Source organism: Lemur catta, chromosome 5, assembly GCF_020740605.2.
Source record: "Lemur catta isolate mLemCat1 chromosome 5, mLemCat1.pri, whole genome shotgun sequence".
In the NCBI taxonomy this organism is placed as follows: Eukaryota; Metazoa; Chordata; class Mammalia; order Primates; family Lemuridae; genus Lemur; species Lemur catta.
In genome coordinates this window covers 75497876-75515974 of record NC_059132.1, presented here as the reverse complement: position 1 = coordinate 75515974, position 18099 = coordinate 75497876, and the positions used below count along the sequence as shown (strand labels likewise).

The following is an 18099-nucleotide window of genomic DNA, read 5'->3' as shown; positions in this document are numbered from 1 at the left end:
ATTGCTAGCTGGACCAGAGCTAGAGGGAAACCACTATGCATGAGACAAACATGATCCCTGCCCTTTTGGACCTATGGTCTAGTGGGAGAAACAGACAACAAAGGATCAGACAGATGAACTGAGCAATGAGGAATTGTGGCCAGTACTATGAGGACGGAAAGCAAGGTGCTGAACAACGGAACAGTAGGGAAGACGGGTCCAGCTTTAGCTAGCGGAGGCGGGGAAGGCCTCCCCGAGGAAACAGTCGGTCCCTGAGGATGTGAGAGATCCAGCCATTCAAAGAGCAGGGGTAAAAGGAAAGTTCCAAGGGGAATCTTGGATGGAGCAGCTCACCTCCTACTCCAGGACAAAGGCAGAGTGTCATAGTGTTCAGCACGGTGTAGCACAGAAGGAGATGAAGCTACAAACTTTTGAACTGGGACATCTTACAGAAGGGGGCCAAGCCCTCTTGTTCAACCCTTTCTTTCCCTTACCACTGTTTCCTCTTGATGTGGATATAAAAAATAAAGAGGGATGAACATCCGATCTGAAGTGAGTGCTCTCAGAGGAACAGCCATACCTAAAAGAAAGCATTTCACGTGGATTAGGACCCCACTTCAACATGGCAGTCTGCACTTGTTTGACTTGGAGGTTAATTATTGCTCCTTTAAAGACATTGTTTACTTAAAGTCATTTTGTTCTCTTTGTAAAGGAGACTTCAGCCGTTGTTGAAATAAAAGGCGGTTACTAGCCAACTCAGCTAACACGACCTCTCTATGTATTCCCTTTTAGATGAGCTGGGAAGTGAAAACGTGAAAGTGTAAGTCTTCCCCGCTGCCCCCAATCCAGCTCGGGTGTGGGTAACAGGGAGCACTCTGCCTTCTCCCTGCGGGGCTCTCCCGCCTTCCCCGCTGGGGAGACGGTCCTAGTGGCCCACGGGAGGACGCGCCCGGTCCCCAAACCCCACCCTGCGCGCGATGTGGGCGCAGGAGAGCGTGGGATCTGCCTTGTTTCGCGTCCTCTGTCCAGAAAGGAATCTTCTGACTGCTACCAGTTCCAAGTGCATAGTAGTGAAATATTCTGACCCTGGGCGTATTTCAAGGACATCGGTTCATTTATTCTGATTAAAAATGTTATCACCAGGGAAGATACTTGAGCTGGTATTACAGCAGGAGAGCCCTGGCAGAAAACTGAAGTTTCCGCAGGGAGGGGAGGGAAGGAAGGATGGCCAGAGAGACAGGGGCAGACACAGAGACAGAGAGAAACAAGATTCCACCTAGGAGCGTGCTCTGGGCGATGCCACCCCCTCCCCGTCGCAGCTAGTTTAGAAACTTCTGGTTTCCTCTAGCCGGTGTACCGCCCACGCTGCTGTTCCGGGCGGGTGGTCCCTCCTCCCCCAGCCGCGTCTTCGCAGGCCAGGGGCTTCTGTCCTCCAACTGTGCGCTCTGAGCTCTGGCCAGAGAGGACCCTGGATTTCCGCAGACCAAAGGCTCCACTTATCCAAGAGAGAAAAGCCTTGGAATTGAAGGGAGAGGTGATAAAAGTAGCCTGCTGACAGTGCGGCACTGATGAAAAACCCCAAGGAAAGGGAAGTGAAATTAAGCAAGGCTGAAACACTCAATGTGGCAACGCCGCAAGGAGCCTCACAGTGGAAGCCTTGCAGACTTGACCTTGCACCTTCAGGGGAGCAGTCGGTCCCCTGGGTTCCTCTTTTAACCCACATGCTGGGCCTGTGGGCCCTCCATTTGGGGGCCAGTGATAGATGTAGATTTGTTTTAGTGTTAGCCTTCTTCCTGTGAAAATTTGATACTCTGGAATAGTGCAAACCCTCTGGCTAAGACAATGCATAAGACAATGAATCAAGTTCCTCGAAATTGGGCACAATTACACATTTTTTCCAATAAGCTTTTTGGTCCCTATTTCTAGCCCCATTTTTGAAGAAGACACACCCTCTGTTATGGAAATAGAAATGGAAGAGCTTGATAAATGGATGAACAGCATGAATAGAAATGGTATGTAGTAACCTAAACTTGTTTTTCCTTTCCTCTCTAGTAACAGAAGGCTGCAACAGCTTTATAAATAACTCAATAAATCTTGGAGTGTGACAGAGCCCAGTCCCACATTAGATCTGGTGCATGCAGATAATAAACTTGGGTCTGACAGTCCTTAAATATTCACTTTAATTATTGCATCAGTTGTTGCCATTTGCTTTTATTTCTGTACAAGTTGTTGAAGTGGTCTTTTTCAAGCAGAAAATCGTCTTTTTTTTCAAGCAAGGAAATCTCTGAGACCAAATTATCCAGAAAAAGTTAGCTTCTGGCAGTACCTTATATATTATAGAATTTAGAGATCTACAATTTTAAACTGTATATGGGTATAAAACTTTATCAAATGTAGTTTACATACATCTGTGCTGTCCAATACAATAGATACTAGCCAAATGTAGCTATTAAAATTATAATTAAAAATTTAGTTTTTGTAGCCATATTTTGAGTGCTTAAGAGCCAATGGCTACTATATTGGACGGTGTGAATCTAGAACATTTCCATCACTACAGAAAGTTTCACTGGACATCACTTATGTAAATGGTAATATAAGTACCCCCGTGAAACTTAATCTCCAGTTGATATCAAGCAGTAATGGTAGTATATGTTCCTTACTTTCCATTAAATCAATAATTGGATTTTAAAATCATGATATCTATGTTTTCTTTAATAAATTATTTTGAATGCTTAGATTACATTAATAAAATCCACTATTTATTTTATCATATTATTTGTATTTTTAACATTTACCTTAAGAATATAGAGGCTGGGCACGGTGGCTCATGCCTGTAATCCTAGCACTCTGGGAGGCTGAGGCAGGAGGATCACTCGAGGTCAGGAGTTTGAGACCAGTCTGAGCAAGAGCAAGACTGTGTCTCTACTAAAAAAATTGAGAGAAATTAGCTGGACAACTAAAAATATATTTAGAAAAAATTAGCTGGGCATAATGGTGCATGCCTGTAGTCCCAGCTACTCGGGAGGCTGAGGCAGAATGATTGCTTAAGCCCAGGACTTTGAGGTTGCTGTGAGCTAGGCTGACGCCATGGCACTCTAGCTTGGGCAACAGAGTGAAACTCTGTCTCAAAAAAAAAACAAAAAAAAAAACCCCAATATACCCTGGGATCTACAGAAATTCAATACTCTACAATAGACTTCTCAAATCTAAAGATTTCTTATTAGAATTATTGTTACCAGAGGCTTATCAAGATAAGCTTTCAAAAAAGTTAGAACCACTCAACTAGTACAATTTCTAACAGCTTTTCATATTGAGGAAAATGGCTCCATAAGGCATTTGAAGATAGGGATTGGTCATTGAGATAGTCCTTAAAATAGTCTTATTTTATTATTTTTCAGTTTGTAAAAGTAATATACATAGTAAAATTTGGAAAATGTGGGAAAAAATTAATAGGAAGAAAAAATCATTTTACCACCCAAAGACTGGAAATATAACAACATAATGTCACGTTGTTGTATTTCCTTTTGGGCCTGAGATTTTGCACAATACAAAAATCATAATCCTATCATTACTAAAACCAGAAAACTGGAAAAGCATTTCTAGTTACTAACTAAAGCTGAGTTATTTTGACACCTAGGTGATATATCTAAAGATTTTTTTCCCCTTACAAATAATGAGCGGTGTAATGCAAGAGAACGCTGATGACTTTAAGTAGACTGGTTGTGTCCCACCTACCTACTTCTCTTTTGTGCAGTCTGACTAAAATCTTTCTGCAGACACGTTAGGATCTTATTCCAGCATCAATCCTGAAACACGCAGATTCCAGCTTTTAGAACACTGAGGCGCTGCAGGGCCTGAATCACCAAGCAATGATAAATTGCACCCTTTCCAACAGGGGCAGAGGCATGTTGAAGTCTCGTATCTGTGTTACTAGTGCTTTTTCCATTTCAAGAGCCTCACCACCATTAATCTTTTAACAGCTAGGACTCCCTGCTGAGGCCATTTCACACAAGTAACCACACAGATGGGGGAAATGCAATGCTCCACTGTGCCAGTTTTGCGCATAGAAAATAGAATTTCAGTGACTAACAATGAGTTTGCTTTTATTCCACCCTAGCCGACTGTGAATGTTTACCAACCTTGAAGGAAGAGAAGGAATCAAACCACAACCCAAGGTACTTCTAGTTTTTACCACAGATTATATGTATTAAATATTTGGTGGGACGGATTGGAAACCACTGTGGAGCACATTTTGCTTTCTCTGTGCCTACACATTTTCTGTGGCAATTTGCATGAGTATGCGTGTGGTAACCTGGAGATAAGGAAGTGAGAATTGCAGAACACAGAGGCTGCAAAGTCAATATCCTAGTGGCTCTTTCTCTTTAGCAATGAATTAGCATTGACATTTTCTTGCCCTTCTATAGAGACACTGTTGAGTCAACTTCTGTTTTAGTCATAAAACTTTCCAATTGTGACAAACTGTAGGTTTGTTTACCTTGGATAAGTAGATGTTTGGTAAGGAAAACAGATGGAGTGGACAGTCTTAAAGTGGCTAATTGGAAACTCGAGTGAGTAAAATGAACATTTTTGAAAAGCAAACAAAGAGAACCGACCCACCTGGATTTGATTGTTACGTGAGACAAATTAAATGAGAATTTTTTTTAAAACGCTCCATTTCACCACAAGGTGGCTCCGCTCAACAGAAAATTTTAGTGCATCAGGGTTTGGGTGTAGTTTAGCAGTCCACACTCTCGTTTGAATTATCTTTTGTAAGGACAGAAATTACTATGTTTGGGGTGTTTTTGACTGAGAGTTGTTGGGTTAGGACAAGGGAAGTGCTCTCAGGGAAAAGGATGATTCAGCAGGACAAGGACTTGCTCTGCAGAGCACTGCTGTAATCTTGGGGGTACCAAGTTGTTGGTAGGGATCACCCACGGACAGCCGGAGAGCAAAGAACTTGAGCCGGTGGCTGAGATACTACACTTCTGTAGCAATACATAGGCTAAACCTTCGGGGCAGGATAAACACTCTCCCTCCATGTTAGGTCTTGTGCCAGTCATCTGAAATGCTTTCAGAGTGCAGTCACTTGTCATTGGGCAAGTGACTGCATTCTCTGAGGCCTGAGCATTGCAAGGGAAGACTTAGGTAGTGATTATTAGGGCAGTCAGGTGTTTGTCTTTGGACCTTTTTCTGCATATTCTCCCTAAACCTTACCTAAAAAATTCACCAACCTACATCTCTCTCTGCATCCTGCCACCATAATCTTATTCAGGCAAACCTCAACTTGGATACCAAAGTCTATACCTTATTGTAGACTGAAATCAATGTTACAGCTCTAAGTATTTATGTGTTAAGGCCGGGCGCAGTGGCTCACGCCTGTAATCCTAGCACTCTGGGAGGCCGAGGCGGGCGGATCGTTTGAGCTCAGGAGTTCGAGACCAGCCTGAGCAAGAGCGAGACCCAGTCTCTACTAAAAATAGAAAGAAATTATCTGGCCAACTAAAATATATATAGAAAAAATTAGCCGGGCATGGTGGCACATGCTTGTAGTCCCAGCTACTCGGGAGGCTGAGGCAGGAGGATCGCTTAAGCCCAGGAGTTTGAGGTTGCTGTGAGCTAGGTTGACGCCACGGCACTCACTATAGCCTGAGCAACAAAGCGAGACTAAGATTCATCGTTGGTTCAGAAAAGATTCTATCCTACTTAAAAGAGAGTCTGGATATTAACAAGCAGGAGATAGAGAAAAAAATGCCAGGGGGAGTATTACAAATGAATATTTCCCCCATATTTTTACCTTACCTAAAAATGAGCCAGTACATATGTCTAGTATAGGGCTCAGATCACCACCAAAACTGCATAAGCATGCGATTACTCTATCGCTGATGAGCACCTTCAAATGATGAGGAAGGTCGGTGGTTTTTCTATACCTGCCTCTTGCTCTTTCAAATTGTTGCCAGCACGGAGGAAGCTTAACATTACAGAACTGTATGGGTGTGAACTTCTTAAAAATCAGATTTTTGGAGGTCAGGTGCAGTGGCTCATGCTTGCAATCCCAGCACTCTGGGAGGCAGAGGTGGGAGATCACTTAAAGCCAGGAGTTCGAGACCATCCTGGGCAACATAGCGAGACCCTGTGTCTACAAAGAAATTTTAAAAATTAGGTGGACGTGGTGGTGCACATCTGAAATCCTAGCTACTCAGGAGGCTGAGGCAGGAGAATCGTTTGAGCCCAGGGGTTTGAGGCTACAGTGATCTATGATCATGCCATTGTACTCCAGCCTGGGTGACAGAGTGAGACCCTGTCTCTAAAAAAAAAAAGAATTAGATCTTTGAAATATTGAGAAAATGAGCTAGAGTTCATTTCTGCCTGTGAGGCAAAAAGCCTTTACCTATTTGGAGAGCTGCATTATTGCTAAATTATTTTTAAAGGGAACGTCTACATTCCTCTGTGGATCTGGAGCTATCTGACGTTAATGCACAGGATGACTGTCAGGCCTCCACCTCACTCCCTCTCTGTGAAGCCAGCACCAGCATTCCAGATCCAAGAATGGCGAGTCCCAGGTCTTTGTGCCGCAGGCACTTTATGATTACTTGAAACAGTATTACGACATTGCAAAGTTAATTTTTATTCACTAAAATTTAAGAAAAGTACAAAGCGCTTAGAACGAAGCCTAGCACAAAATAAACTCTCAATAAGCATTGGTTATTATTCTAATTATTAATAAATTAAAACTGATATATAGAATCTCACTGCCTTTTGGGCTAATAAGCCTGTGTCCAAAGGCCCAAACACATCAATATTCATGGGGTGGAGGGGGGACATTATTTTTGCCCCTGGTTTTCTTGGTTATTTCTTTCCGGATCTACTAATCCTGAGAAATAGGGAATTTGGTGGATTTCCTATGAGACTTGGTTCTCCTCTATTGCTGGCAAAAGCCCATTAATGTTGGTGATTTCAGAATCATCCCATATCAGTCTGGAGTTTTTGAAAGGGCATTAGTACCTTATAGTTTGGATAATCTTTCTTTTCTGTCATAATTTCATCTACATTTCTTTTTCCTAATGTCTTAATTACATTGATTATCAGTAAAACATTTACTTTGAATATCTAATCTGGGACAGAAATAAGATTTGGTTTTTTTCTCTGAAAGTTTTGTTAGAGATACAGGTGGAAAGTGCATTGGTCATTGGACTTAGAATCAGACTACTTTTAATCCTAGCACTCTGGGAGGCTGAGGCAGGAGGATTGCTTGAGATCAGGAGTTCAAGATCAGCCTGAGCAAGATCGAGATTCTATTTCTACTAAAAATGGAAAAAATTAGCTGGGCAACTAAAAATAGAAAAACAAAATTAGCCAGGTGTGCAGATGTGTGCCTGTAGTCCCAGCTACTCGGGAGGCTGAGGCAGGAGGATGGCTTGAGTTTGAGGTTGCTGTGAGCTATGATACGCTACTGCACTCTAGCCCAGGCAATGGAACGAGACTCTTTCTCAAAAAAAAAAAAAAAAAAGACCTCACTTTACTGTTTATTTGTTCTTTAGACTAAGACATATCACTTCAGCTCTCTGACCTTCAGTTTCCTCACCTTGAAAAATGGAAATAAGGGCACCTGTCCTTCTAGTTTCAGAGAATCACATGAGAAAATAAACCCACTATGTCAGTCTTACAGCACCATGCAAATGAAACCAATTCTTTTTTTGCAGTGGCAATAGTCCTTCCCTTTCCCTCACTAGCTTTTTAAAGATTATTTTTAAGAGCAGTTTTAGGTTCACAGCAAAATTGAGCAGAAAGTACAGAGATTTCCCACATACCCCTGCCCTCACACATGCAAGCCTCCCCTATTATCAACACCCCCCACTAGAGTGGTACATTTGTTATAATCAGTACACCTACACTGACACCTCATTATCACCCAAAGTTCCCCATTGGCTTTTATCTCTGTGGCTGACCCTTCTCCTATTATTGAAACAGTATACAGGTGAATTTAATGCTTTGGAAAGTAAGTAACAGTCATTGAAGATTGAGTTTAATGGCAAACACGCTTCTCCAAACTTCTGATAAACTGAGACTTCTGGAATCCATTTATAGGGCTCAGCTTTCCTTGATGGGAGAAAGACATCCCTGACATAGAACCTCTGTTATATATTAAGCCCATCATGCTTCTAGGAAAACGGAGTCTCTCTGATCACTATCTTATGCTTAATCGTGTGCAAGGACTTCAACCTTCAGCCTCCTCTTGTTAAGGACCTTAATCGCAGGTCTTTCAGAACTTTTCCTGTATGTCTCATTGGCCAGCCCTTGTTCATTACTTTCCTCTGCCCTCATTAGACATTTTCCTTGAACTATGGCATCTAACATACAGCACACGATTTTAATAAGGACCAGAGATGTATGAAATACTATGGGAAATTTACACTATGATTTAAAAAAAAAAAAAGTCAATAGGAAAAGCAACAAAGGAATTTGTGGGGAAGTGAAGAGTTTTATATTCTTATTTCCCACCTTAGCATTTTCCATGATTCATACTTGCTGTGTGCCTGGCATTGGACAAGAGAATAGTAGGGTCAGTGGTGTTCCAAGAGATGTGAGGAGGGTGGTGGGAGAGGCCTGCCCTTGAGTTGGAGAGAATTTCATCACTGCATTGCTAAACATTGCCAGCACATGGTGATGCCAAAAGCCAGATCCAGTTAGTTTGTTTGATTATCGTTTAAATTCTCTATAGAAAATGCACTCCCTATTGTCTAGCCTGACCCTCACAACACCCTCCCCAATGCCACTAAATTGTGGTACAAACAAGAACGAGACCCTTTTTTCATGGCCCATATAATCTAGCCAGCCTCTTCCTTCTCCGTGGGGCATTAGAGTTACACAGTTTCTGGAAAGCTCAGTGTTCCTGTCTCTGCGACCTTAGATGAATAACCGCAGACAAGGAATCACAGATACTAACTAACTGCTCCTCTCCTTTCCCTTTATCTCTCCTGACCACAGGGATGACTTTACATTCAGCAACAACATTGTGAAAGATTAGGGAAAGAATTAGATTTGGTTCCACCCAGGTGGATTTATAATTTTGAAAGTATAGCAATAACCACAACAATCATAAGACATGTATTAATACACAGCATTTTCTCCATGCCAAATGTCTAGGTACTATTACATGAGAAATTAACTAGGTCAGAGGGGGTAAGTAACAGTATACCTGTTCTTAAATTACAATAATGCTACTATTTATTCTGTGACTCATGTTTCTGAGATCAATGGCATTACAAAAATGGGTAACTTCAGTATTTCTCTAGAGTTGTCCAGGTTAGTTTAATAGAGAATTTTGTGAATTTCTTCCTGTTTCTTCCCTCTGTTTTTATGAGAAAGTACAATTTTCTGTGTAGTTTTTCAAAAGATAGTTATTGAGCACCTAATATGTGCCTGACACTGTCTACATCATGTCAAGACAACCAGTTCAGAATGAAATAATCTGGGCTGGGCACAGTGGCTCACACCTGTAATCCTAGCAGTCTGGGAGGCTGAGGCGGGAGGATCACTTGAGGTCAGGAGTAGGAGATCAGTTCTGAGCAAGAGCAAGACCCTGTCTCTACTAAGAATAGAAAAAATTAGCCAGATGTGGTGGCATGCACCTGTAGTCCCAGCTACTTGGGAGACTGAGGCAGGAAGATCGCTTGAGCTCAGGAGTTTGAGGTTGCAGTGAGCTATGATGATGCCCCTGTACTCTAGCCCAGTGACAGAGAGAGACCCTGTCTCAAAAACAAACAAAAAAATGAAATAAGCTGTCTGAGAATTCAGAGGAATTAAGAGGCTCGTCCAAGTTCACATGGCGGGTTTGTAATAAAGCTCAATTTAGCTAAAGGAAAGTTTTTTTAAAACTGCATTTTCATTTTCCTTTATTAATTAGTTAAAATAAAAGAAATTTTATAAATTAGAAGATAAATTATAGATTTTTTTTAAAAAGGACACAGCACAAGAAAGCCAGCCACCGATGTGTCCATCAGCCAGTGCAATCATTGACTTAACCATTAATTGCAAGAAAACAGTAGTTTTATGTGAACTTTTTTTGACCTCTCCGCTCAAGTAAATCTTTGTGGCTACTTCCAATATTTTTCTTTATGAGTTTCCTCTTTTCCTCCCTAGTCCCTCAAAAGTCATTTAAAAGTATATAGATGCTCCTTGACTTACGATGGGGTTCCCCACTGCATGTTGAAAATGTCGTTAAGTCAAAAGCACAGGATATTTTCAATGTACAATGAGTTTATTAAGGAGTAGCCCCATCATAAGTCAAGAAGTATAGTGAATGCGTATATGCGTATTGTTTTCGCAACATTGTAAAGTTGACAAATTGAAAAATCATTGAGTGGGATGTCGTAAGTAGGGGACCATCTGTACTTCAAGCCAACGAGTATTAAGTGCCAGTCGGTTTCCATCAATCTGAAATTGATTAAAATGCAGGAGGGTGTATGTGTGTATGTGTCTGTGTTGGGTGAGGAAAGATGTACTAAATCTTAAAAACCACAGCATTGCTTGAAGAGTGGCCCAGATTATGTCTACTCTATGGGCATGATCTATGTGTCTTGGACTAATTCTAGGCCTGGCTGTGATGTTAGCCAGATGGGTGACCTCTATAATTCCCCCCAGGGCCAGGCCTCTTACGGGAAGGAGAAAGGACATTATATTTATGAAGAGAAAAGGAGCCTGATCTAATTGTTACGTGACTTTGTGCTAAACTGAACTCTGCACTTCCCCCAAGATGAGTTAGAGAACATCCTAACACAGGAAAGGTTTAGCGTAGGTTTATTGCCGTCTTTGGAGATAGGGTCCATGAGCTGTGGCCATAAAGAGGGATTGTTACAAGACAGACGGGTCAGGAGAACAAAGATGACTTATCTGATTCTGACTGCAACAAAGGGGCAGTTATGAAACAAGGTATTCGAGTTGCATCTGTCCTCATTTAACTGGTAGCACGCCAGTTACATGCCTTCTTAAAGAAAATAATAAGATGATGCTTTTTAATCAATTAAATTTGTTTTTATTTGTTAGCCTATAACTCTACAGGCTTTTGGGAAAGGTGTTTCACATTCTTAAAATATCTGCATAACACTCCTAGAAAAATTACTCACTAATGTTGCTGTCATAGATAAGTTACTAAAACAGCACCTATTAACACTGAGGGGATCCACAAAGTTTTGAAGCAAGATCACTCATTTTTTTTGTTGTTGTAATTCTGTGGCAGTTTGCCAAGATATTTTTAACGGGGAACTGTAAGATTTGCCAGAGTTAAAAACATCTGGGTTTATTTGATCATTTCACAAAAATGATAAGTAGCCAAAAAGACAGCAGGGAACATATCTAAATAAAGGAGAGAGAGAGGGAGAATGAATGAATGCCTCCAGGCCCCGGTGGTGCACCAGATCCCGGCTTGCTGACTTCATGACAAGCCTCATGGCCACCCCTCCACCAGTGAGCATGGCTACGCTCTGGGAGTGACCTGATATCCCACAGGTGAAGCAACTTGTACCCACATTGGGACTGTCTCTTACGTGGCAGTGCTTGTCACATTGCTCACGGTTCACAGCGATGTAACAGTAACCCCATACCTTAAGCTCCTTTTTCTTTCTTGGCACTTTAACCAAACAAATTCTTGTTGACAGACAGTGTCACATGCTGAGTATTCAAAATGTTTCTCCTTAGAAATTTAAAGTTTGTTTTGCAAGATGGTTTTTTAAAGCCTTTGGGTATCTGAAATGATATTCAAACTAGTGTTTTGCCAACAGACACTGGCTACTGTAAAATCTGCAAAACAGGATAACTAATATTCATTAGTGTGTCAGGCCTGTAATGTTTCGCCTGCATTTTCTCGTTTATTCTTTACAACAACAGTAAATTCATGGTAGGGTTACGTACGTGTTGCAGACGAAATGAGACAAGGAAACTTAGGCTAAGAAAGCTGAGCTTGCCCAGGTTGTACAGCAAGAAAGTGACTGAGCCCGGATTGAGGCTCAGCCCCTCTGACCCAGTGCTCTTATCAACTATGCCACAAAAGCTGCTAGTTAGCACATATGAACATTAATACTATCATAAAAGCAACGCAGATGTGAACTACCCAGAGATGACTGAAAAAACGCATGGGATAATATAAAAAGAAAATGTTCAAATTTTTATTGAGAGATATAAAAGAATTGAACGAAGGAGAGAGATCTTGTGTTGCTGATGAAAGACTCAACAACGTAAAAATTATCACTTTAAATTCCACCCGATCTCTTAAAAATCCCAATGCACACTTATTTCATTTGAGGGAACAACTGCTCAGATAGCCAGGACAATTCTGAAAGAAAGATAAAGAGCAGTTGTACGACGGCAAGGGCGCAGGGGGTGGTGGGGAAGTTTGCAGGAAACGTGTCATGCTTGGTCAACAATCAGACAGTCCACACCTGGAACAAACACGAATGAACATTTCATAGCAAGTGGGTTATTCAATAAATAGTCTTGGGACAACTCACTGACATTGGGGGGAAATTTAGAACTCTACCTCACACTTTATACTAAAATAGACTCCAGATAAATTTAAATGTTAGAAAGAAAAAAGCCAGAAAAAATATAAATATAGGAAAATATTATATCACTTTGAGGAGGAAAGTATTATGACACATTAGTCAGAAACCATATTATTATAGAAAAGGATAGATTTGATTACATTAAAAGCTCAAAAATGTTGAACTTCAAAAAATACAATAATTAGAAGATAAACGACAAACTGGGGAAAAAGTTTTGCCATATCTATGCTGAACAAAAAATGATTATTTTTAATACACAACTGATAAAAAGATAATTGTCCCATTTTAAATATGAGCAAAAACTATCAATAAGCAATTTAGGAAATGATGAAACTGAAATTGCCAATTAAATGTTTGAAAAAAATGTTTCTTCTTCATAGTAATCAAAAAAGGAAAAGTAAATATAATACCATTTTTACCCATTGGATTTACAGAAAAATGAAAATAATAATATCCAGTGTGGGAGAGGACGTGGGAAGAAGGATATTTTCCTGAAGGGAAGTGTTGGGAGAATATAAATTGTACAAAATGTCTTGGGAAGAGGGATAATTTGACAAAGGGCTATAAAAGCTTTAAAATTGCATAAACTTCAACCTAGCAATCCTTTTCTAGGGATTTATGCAAAGGTCACAATTGGAAGTGTGCAAAGATGTAGCAATGTTTATAACAAATGAAAATTTTAAACTGGAAATAATCTAAATGTTTAACAATAAGGGATTAGCAAAAAAAAAAATTTTTTTTGATCTAGTGAGACAATGGAATGCTATGTAGCCACTAAAAAGATAGTGCATATTTATTAGGAAGGAAAGATGTTTATATGTGAATGAGAGTGAGAAAAGCAGATTACAGAATAATAGACATAATATGATCCCATTTTTGTACAAAAAGAATAGATATCATTATCACAGAAAAAACTTTGGGAGAATAAATACCAAAATGTTCATGTAATGAGATTATTGGTATTTTTGTTTTGCTTATTTGTGTTTTCTTTTTTTATTAATCGATATGGACTGCTTTTGTATTAATTAACTTTCAAAATCACTTCAGTTGTAACAGCTGGACACGGATCAGTGTTGTGGACAAAGGATGCCTTTGCCCTTGCAATTCAGCTTTGTATTAAACTCTGCTTAGAGTGGCTGAAATTTTAAGATAAGGCCCCAAAAGGAAAACAGGCAATTAGGAGACTTATGTTCTGTAGAGATGGACTCCCGGGTCTTCGAAATACTATCTTGCTACCACCCTGTTTCCAGGAAATGAAACCTCCTTGGCCAGTTTAGGAGTTATTCAGGGTGACGTCAGTGAAAGGAGTTGTTACATCTACCTTTTAGATAAAAAATTTCTTAATTTCTTCAATTTTCAAGGCTTCCATTTGAAATGTTTTGATGTAGTTTGGCCTTTTGTTCACTTCCCTGCCTCAGATAAAATTCTGCACACCCCCTTTCCAATTGTTCTTCCTTCCTTATCATAGCTTCTTCCCTTGTCTTCACAACAGGACAAAAACACCACACGCAAAGGTATACATGATGTCTCCCCTCCCCTCTCGTGGATAGATCTACCTATCAACAGACTGACCGATCTGTCTTCTATTTGCCTGTCTCTCTACCTATCATCTGTCTATCCATCTAACTATCTATCTGACTTGCTTTAAAGGCCTCTTCAGGAACACGTAGTGTTGCACTGAGCAGGAGAGCACTGGAGTAGGAGTCAGAAGAATATTGTCTATTGCAGACGGTACATACCTATGAGCTAAGGAGATGCCAGATCTGTTGATTATTATCATTCCCTGGAGACAGAGGTCACTTGAAATGGAGAGCTTCTAGAATTGGAGTGAAGGGGACACAAAACTAACCAGAGAAGCGCGGGGAAGGGTAGAGCCACCTGCTTTCCGGGAGCCTGGGGGAGGTATGGCCTCAGTGTGGAAAAAGCTGTGCAGCCAGACATTTGGCAGAGACAGCCAAGTCAGAAGCAAAAGCACGAATCAGCCAACAGCATGGTCATGTTCAAATACCGGCTCCGTAATTTATGTCTCCTCACACCCCAAGATGCCTGATGACTGAATTCTAAGTGACACCAAGAAGGCACCTCCGGATCCTTCGTAGGTATGAACGGAACAGGTGATTGAAGACATGCCGGGACCACAAGCTCTTGAGGGAAAACAACACATGGAAAACATTTTTTTTAGAGAAAAGGCAGTTTGGCATATATTCATAGAGAAGGGGATTAGATTTAATTAAAGGGGGGAACCCCAACTCCATCTGGTTCTCTCCACATCAGCACTGGGGAGGGATGTTGGAGCGAGAGCGAGGGATTATTTCTTGGCTTTCATGCATTTCCTCCTCAGGGATCAAATATAAAATTCAAACTGACCTTTGTTTTGGAAATCACACGCTGGACGCTGCTGGCATCCCGACAGTTTATGTTCTCTTAAGTCACCTCCATACTGGAGTGACCAGCTCTCGATAGCTTCTTGGAAATAGACTGTTATTCTGTTTTGTTTTGTTTTTCTTACAGTGATAATGAATCCTAAAGCTGCATGGTACTGATGTTTTCCAAGAGAAGCAGCCCTGAGGGAGCCTGCTGGGCCAACAGAGGATACGAATTTAATTAATTTCAAATCAACGTAGACACAAGAAGCTTTTGCTGTTTCTTCCAACGCCCACTCTTCCTAGTGACGGCCTCACCTGTCTGGGGGAGAAGGTGTGGCTGAGAAGAGGCCTGGCTGCCGTCCACTGCTGCCTGCGAGGGGGAGGAGGAGCATGCGACGCTCTCCCTCCTCTCCGCCCACGTCTAGTCGCTGGACCAGGTCTGGCCAGGCTCTCTGAGTCCCTGTGACCTCTCTCTTCATTCCCGTGGTTTACATCAGGAAGCTGGGTTATCTGTGCTTTCCTCCTGGGCCACCTTGTAACCTAGCTAGCTTTGAATAATTTCCTCAGATTATTCAAGTCCTCTGACAGGTAAATTATAATCAGCTGGAACTTTTCTCAAGGAGTGTTATGTCACGGACAGGACACCAAACAAAGCAAGCGTTTCAATGTATGCACCTTCCCAGCAGGGTGGTGAGCTCCGCTGGCCAAAAAGCAGCAGCCAGAGAGTCCACAGTCCCAATGAGATGTTGTTTGGTGACCTGTAGACCCTGATCAGCCAGGCCCAGTCACCCTCGGGAACTTCTCCGAGGAACTAGGAAGCTTCCATGGAAGAACAAATCACCTCTACTTGTCAACATTTCCCCAAAGCTCTTTGTTGTTCCCCCACACCTCACTGGTGTGTGATATGTGGGGAGGGAGTGTATTCAGGGGTGTCATCTGTCACCTTTCTGTGTGTCAGGGATCTCTAAGGTAGTTTGACACAAACAGAAGAGGAGCAGGAAATATCTGTGCCTGTGGCGGATGTCACTCACTGTGCTCAGCATTCTTTCCTGCCAAACTGGGACAAGCCTCATGTCCTCAAATGGCACTCCAGGAGGTCACTATCAGGCCATCAGTGATGACATCCTATGTGATATTGTTTGACATCCTTGTGCTAAAAGCAATGGCGCAAAATGTGGAAGCGTCCATTGATCACTCCCACACACGTAAAATCAATCTCCACTTAATCCTTAATTTTCTAATTGTGACCTTTTAAGCAATCTAACAAATTGGGAGTCCTCAGCTCTCCTAGGACACCTGATATTTTATTCCAGGACAGAAACAAAGAAGGAAAACTATTTATTTTACCACTCACATATAACCTGGGGGAGATGGGGTTAAACAAACATTTGCTGCTAAATTGGGGGTCCTGTGTTTGAAAGCCTGCCTTAATGCGTGAAAAAAATATTGCCCCTCTTCTACTTTTTAGGATCCCTTTAACAAGTATTTGCCTTCTGAACTATGCCGATAATTTTGAAGGCAGAGTTCCAGACCAGAGAAGCCTTTCTATACGATGAAAGATACAACTGTCTGGTTGTGTTTAACCACTGCTATCATGCTATCCCGTAGAGACGAGACAAAAGACTCTTCATGGCATTTAACCTCAACAGATTTGTCTGTCATATTCTCGTCAGCGCATCCACATATGGCTTTGTGTTTTCATTGCTATCTTGCACACTCGTATTCAACTTGTGATCCACAGTGACTCTCAGACCTTTATGCCAAAATCGCTGTTTTCTGAATCATGATGTATCTGTTTTTCTGCTATGTTTGCAAACTACTTTCGGTTTGTTTCTCAACATTTTGACTCTCAGAAGAGGCTCCGTGTCCTTTTTCTCTCTAGGAAAGGGAACACTCAGGCCTTCAAATTTGATCCAACCCTATCAAATAATGAACTTCACAAGTTCAGAGAAGTACACAGGGTCCTGGAATCTTACTTTGATGAAGCTGTCCTTTCTGATGTGATACAAATATTCTTACTCAGTAGTTTAAATAATTTGAAATCCCAGAAGAAGCAAATTTCAGCAATGTGTCATTGAGTTTATATCTGACCAGTCTATAATTGCACAGTGTACAAGGCACTTTTTAAAAAGAGAGTGTATTCTGGCAAAATATATGAAGTTGGTATGAGTCAAAACAGTCAGGCATCAATTCTAACACCTGTGTCTTTTTATTGTTATTCAGTCAATAGGCATTGTGTATTTATGACAAGTTCAAGAATTGGTTTTAAGCCCAAACTTAATTTTATGTTTCAGATTATTGTTAGTTAAAAAAAAAAAAATCTCATTAATTTGCCCTAATTGGATAACCAATCAGAGCAAAATCTGACTTTAGAATATTTTAAAGATGTGTAAGTTTTACTGCATTTTTGTACATCTTAAGCAAACTAGGCGAACAGCATTGCCCAGTTGAACTCCTCAGGAAACTTGTTTTAATAAATATAAAAATATCCATTTGGGACTCAACTCGATGATGCGACTTCTCTCTCTAGGAAGGGCGTTGTTATCCACCGCGTGCACACAGCCTGCATCGGCCCGATACATTCACGGTGGCAGATGCTTCTGCTGTTCACTGCAGCTCTAGCAATTAAAAAAATACTTCTGTCTATTCTTTTATTTTGCTTGTTTAAACCATCAGTTCACACCATCTCTGGGAAAAGGCCATATGTTGAGTAAACATAAAATGTAGACTTTAGTTTCAGCTTCTGTGAGAATTAGTACCAATCCTGAATGTAGTGGAGTGATAAGACATGGCTTCACACTGGGAAGACACTGATGACATTCTAATGGTGAGGAAAACATTGACATTTTATGCTGAATTAAATGAACACATGCGACATTTTCACATTCCGAAGGCACTCGGGATGAATTCTGGGGTTTCCATTTCATAGCTACAACGGGCAGGCCAGAGCAACTTCACTTACAGATGCAGTTCTGAAATTTCTGCAATATGACAACAACCAGAAGAATTCCTGTGTATTAATATGGAGTGGAATCAGTCAAATTGTAATAACCTGAGCAACCAGTTGCCTGAATTATGTATTTTTTTTGAGCAGGTCTTTGGCATTGCCTTGGTACTATCTTGTCTGGAACCAAGATTTTATTTTCCTCTTAGTCCTCTTGGGGGGTTGTTATTTGTATGTACCTGGTATTTTATTT

The 18099-nt window shown here is 41.0% G+C and overlaps 1 protein-coding gene across 1 annotated transcript in view; it reads left to right on the top strand.

The window, feature by feature from the left end:
* The window catches only part of TMEM154 (transmembrane protein 154), a 36611-nt gene extending 19200 nt beyond the window's left edge, over nucleotides 1-17411 (top strand). The window contains exons 4-7 of the mRNA XM_045552120.1: nucleotides 772-799; nucleotides 1906-1991; nucleotides 4097-4154; nucleotides 15048-17411. Coding sequence (XP_045408076.1) covers nucleotides 772-799; nucleotides 1906-1991; nucleotides 4097-4154; nucleotides 15048-15063 — 188 coding nt within the window. The 3' untranslated portion in view covers nucleotides 15064-17411. The remainder of the gene's footprint in view (nucleotides 1-771; nucleotides 800-1905; nucleotides 1992-4096; nucleotides 4155-15047) is intronic.
* The last annotated feature ends 688 nt before the right edge of the window (nucleotides 17412-18099 follow it).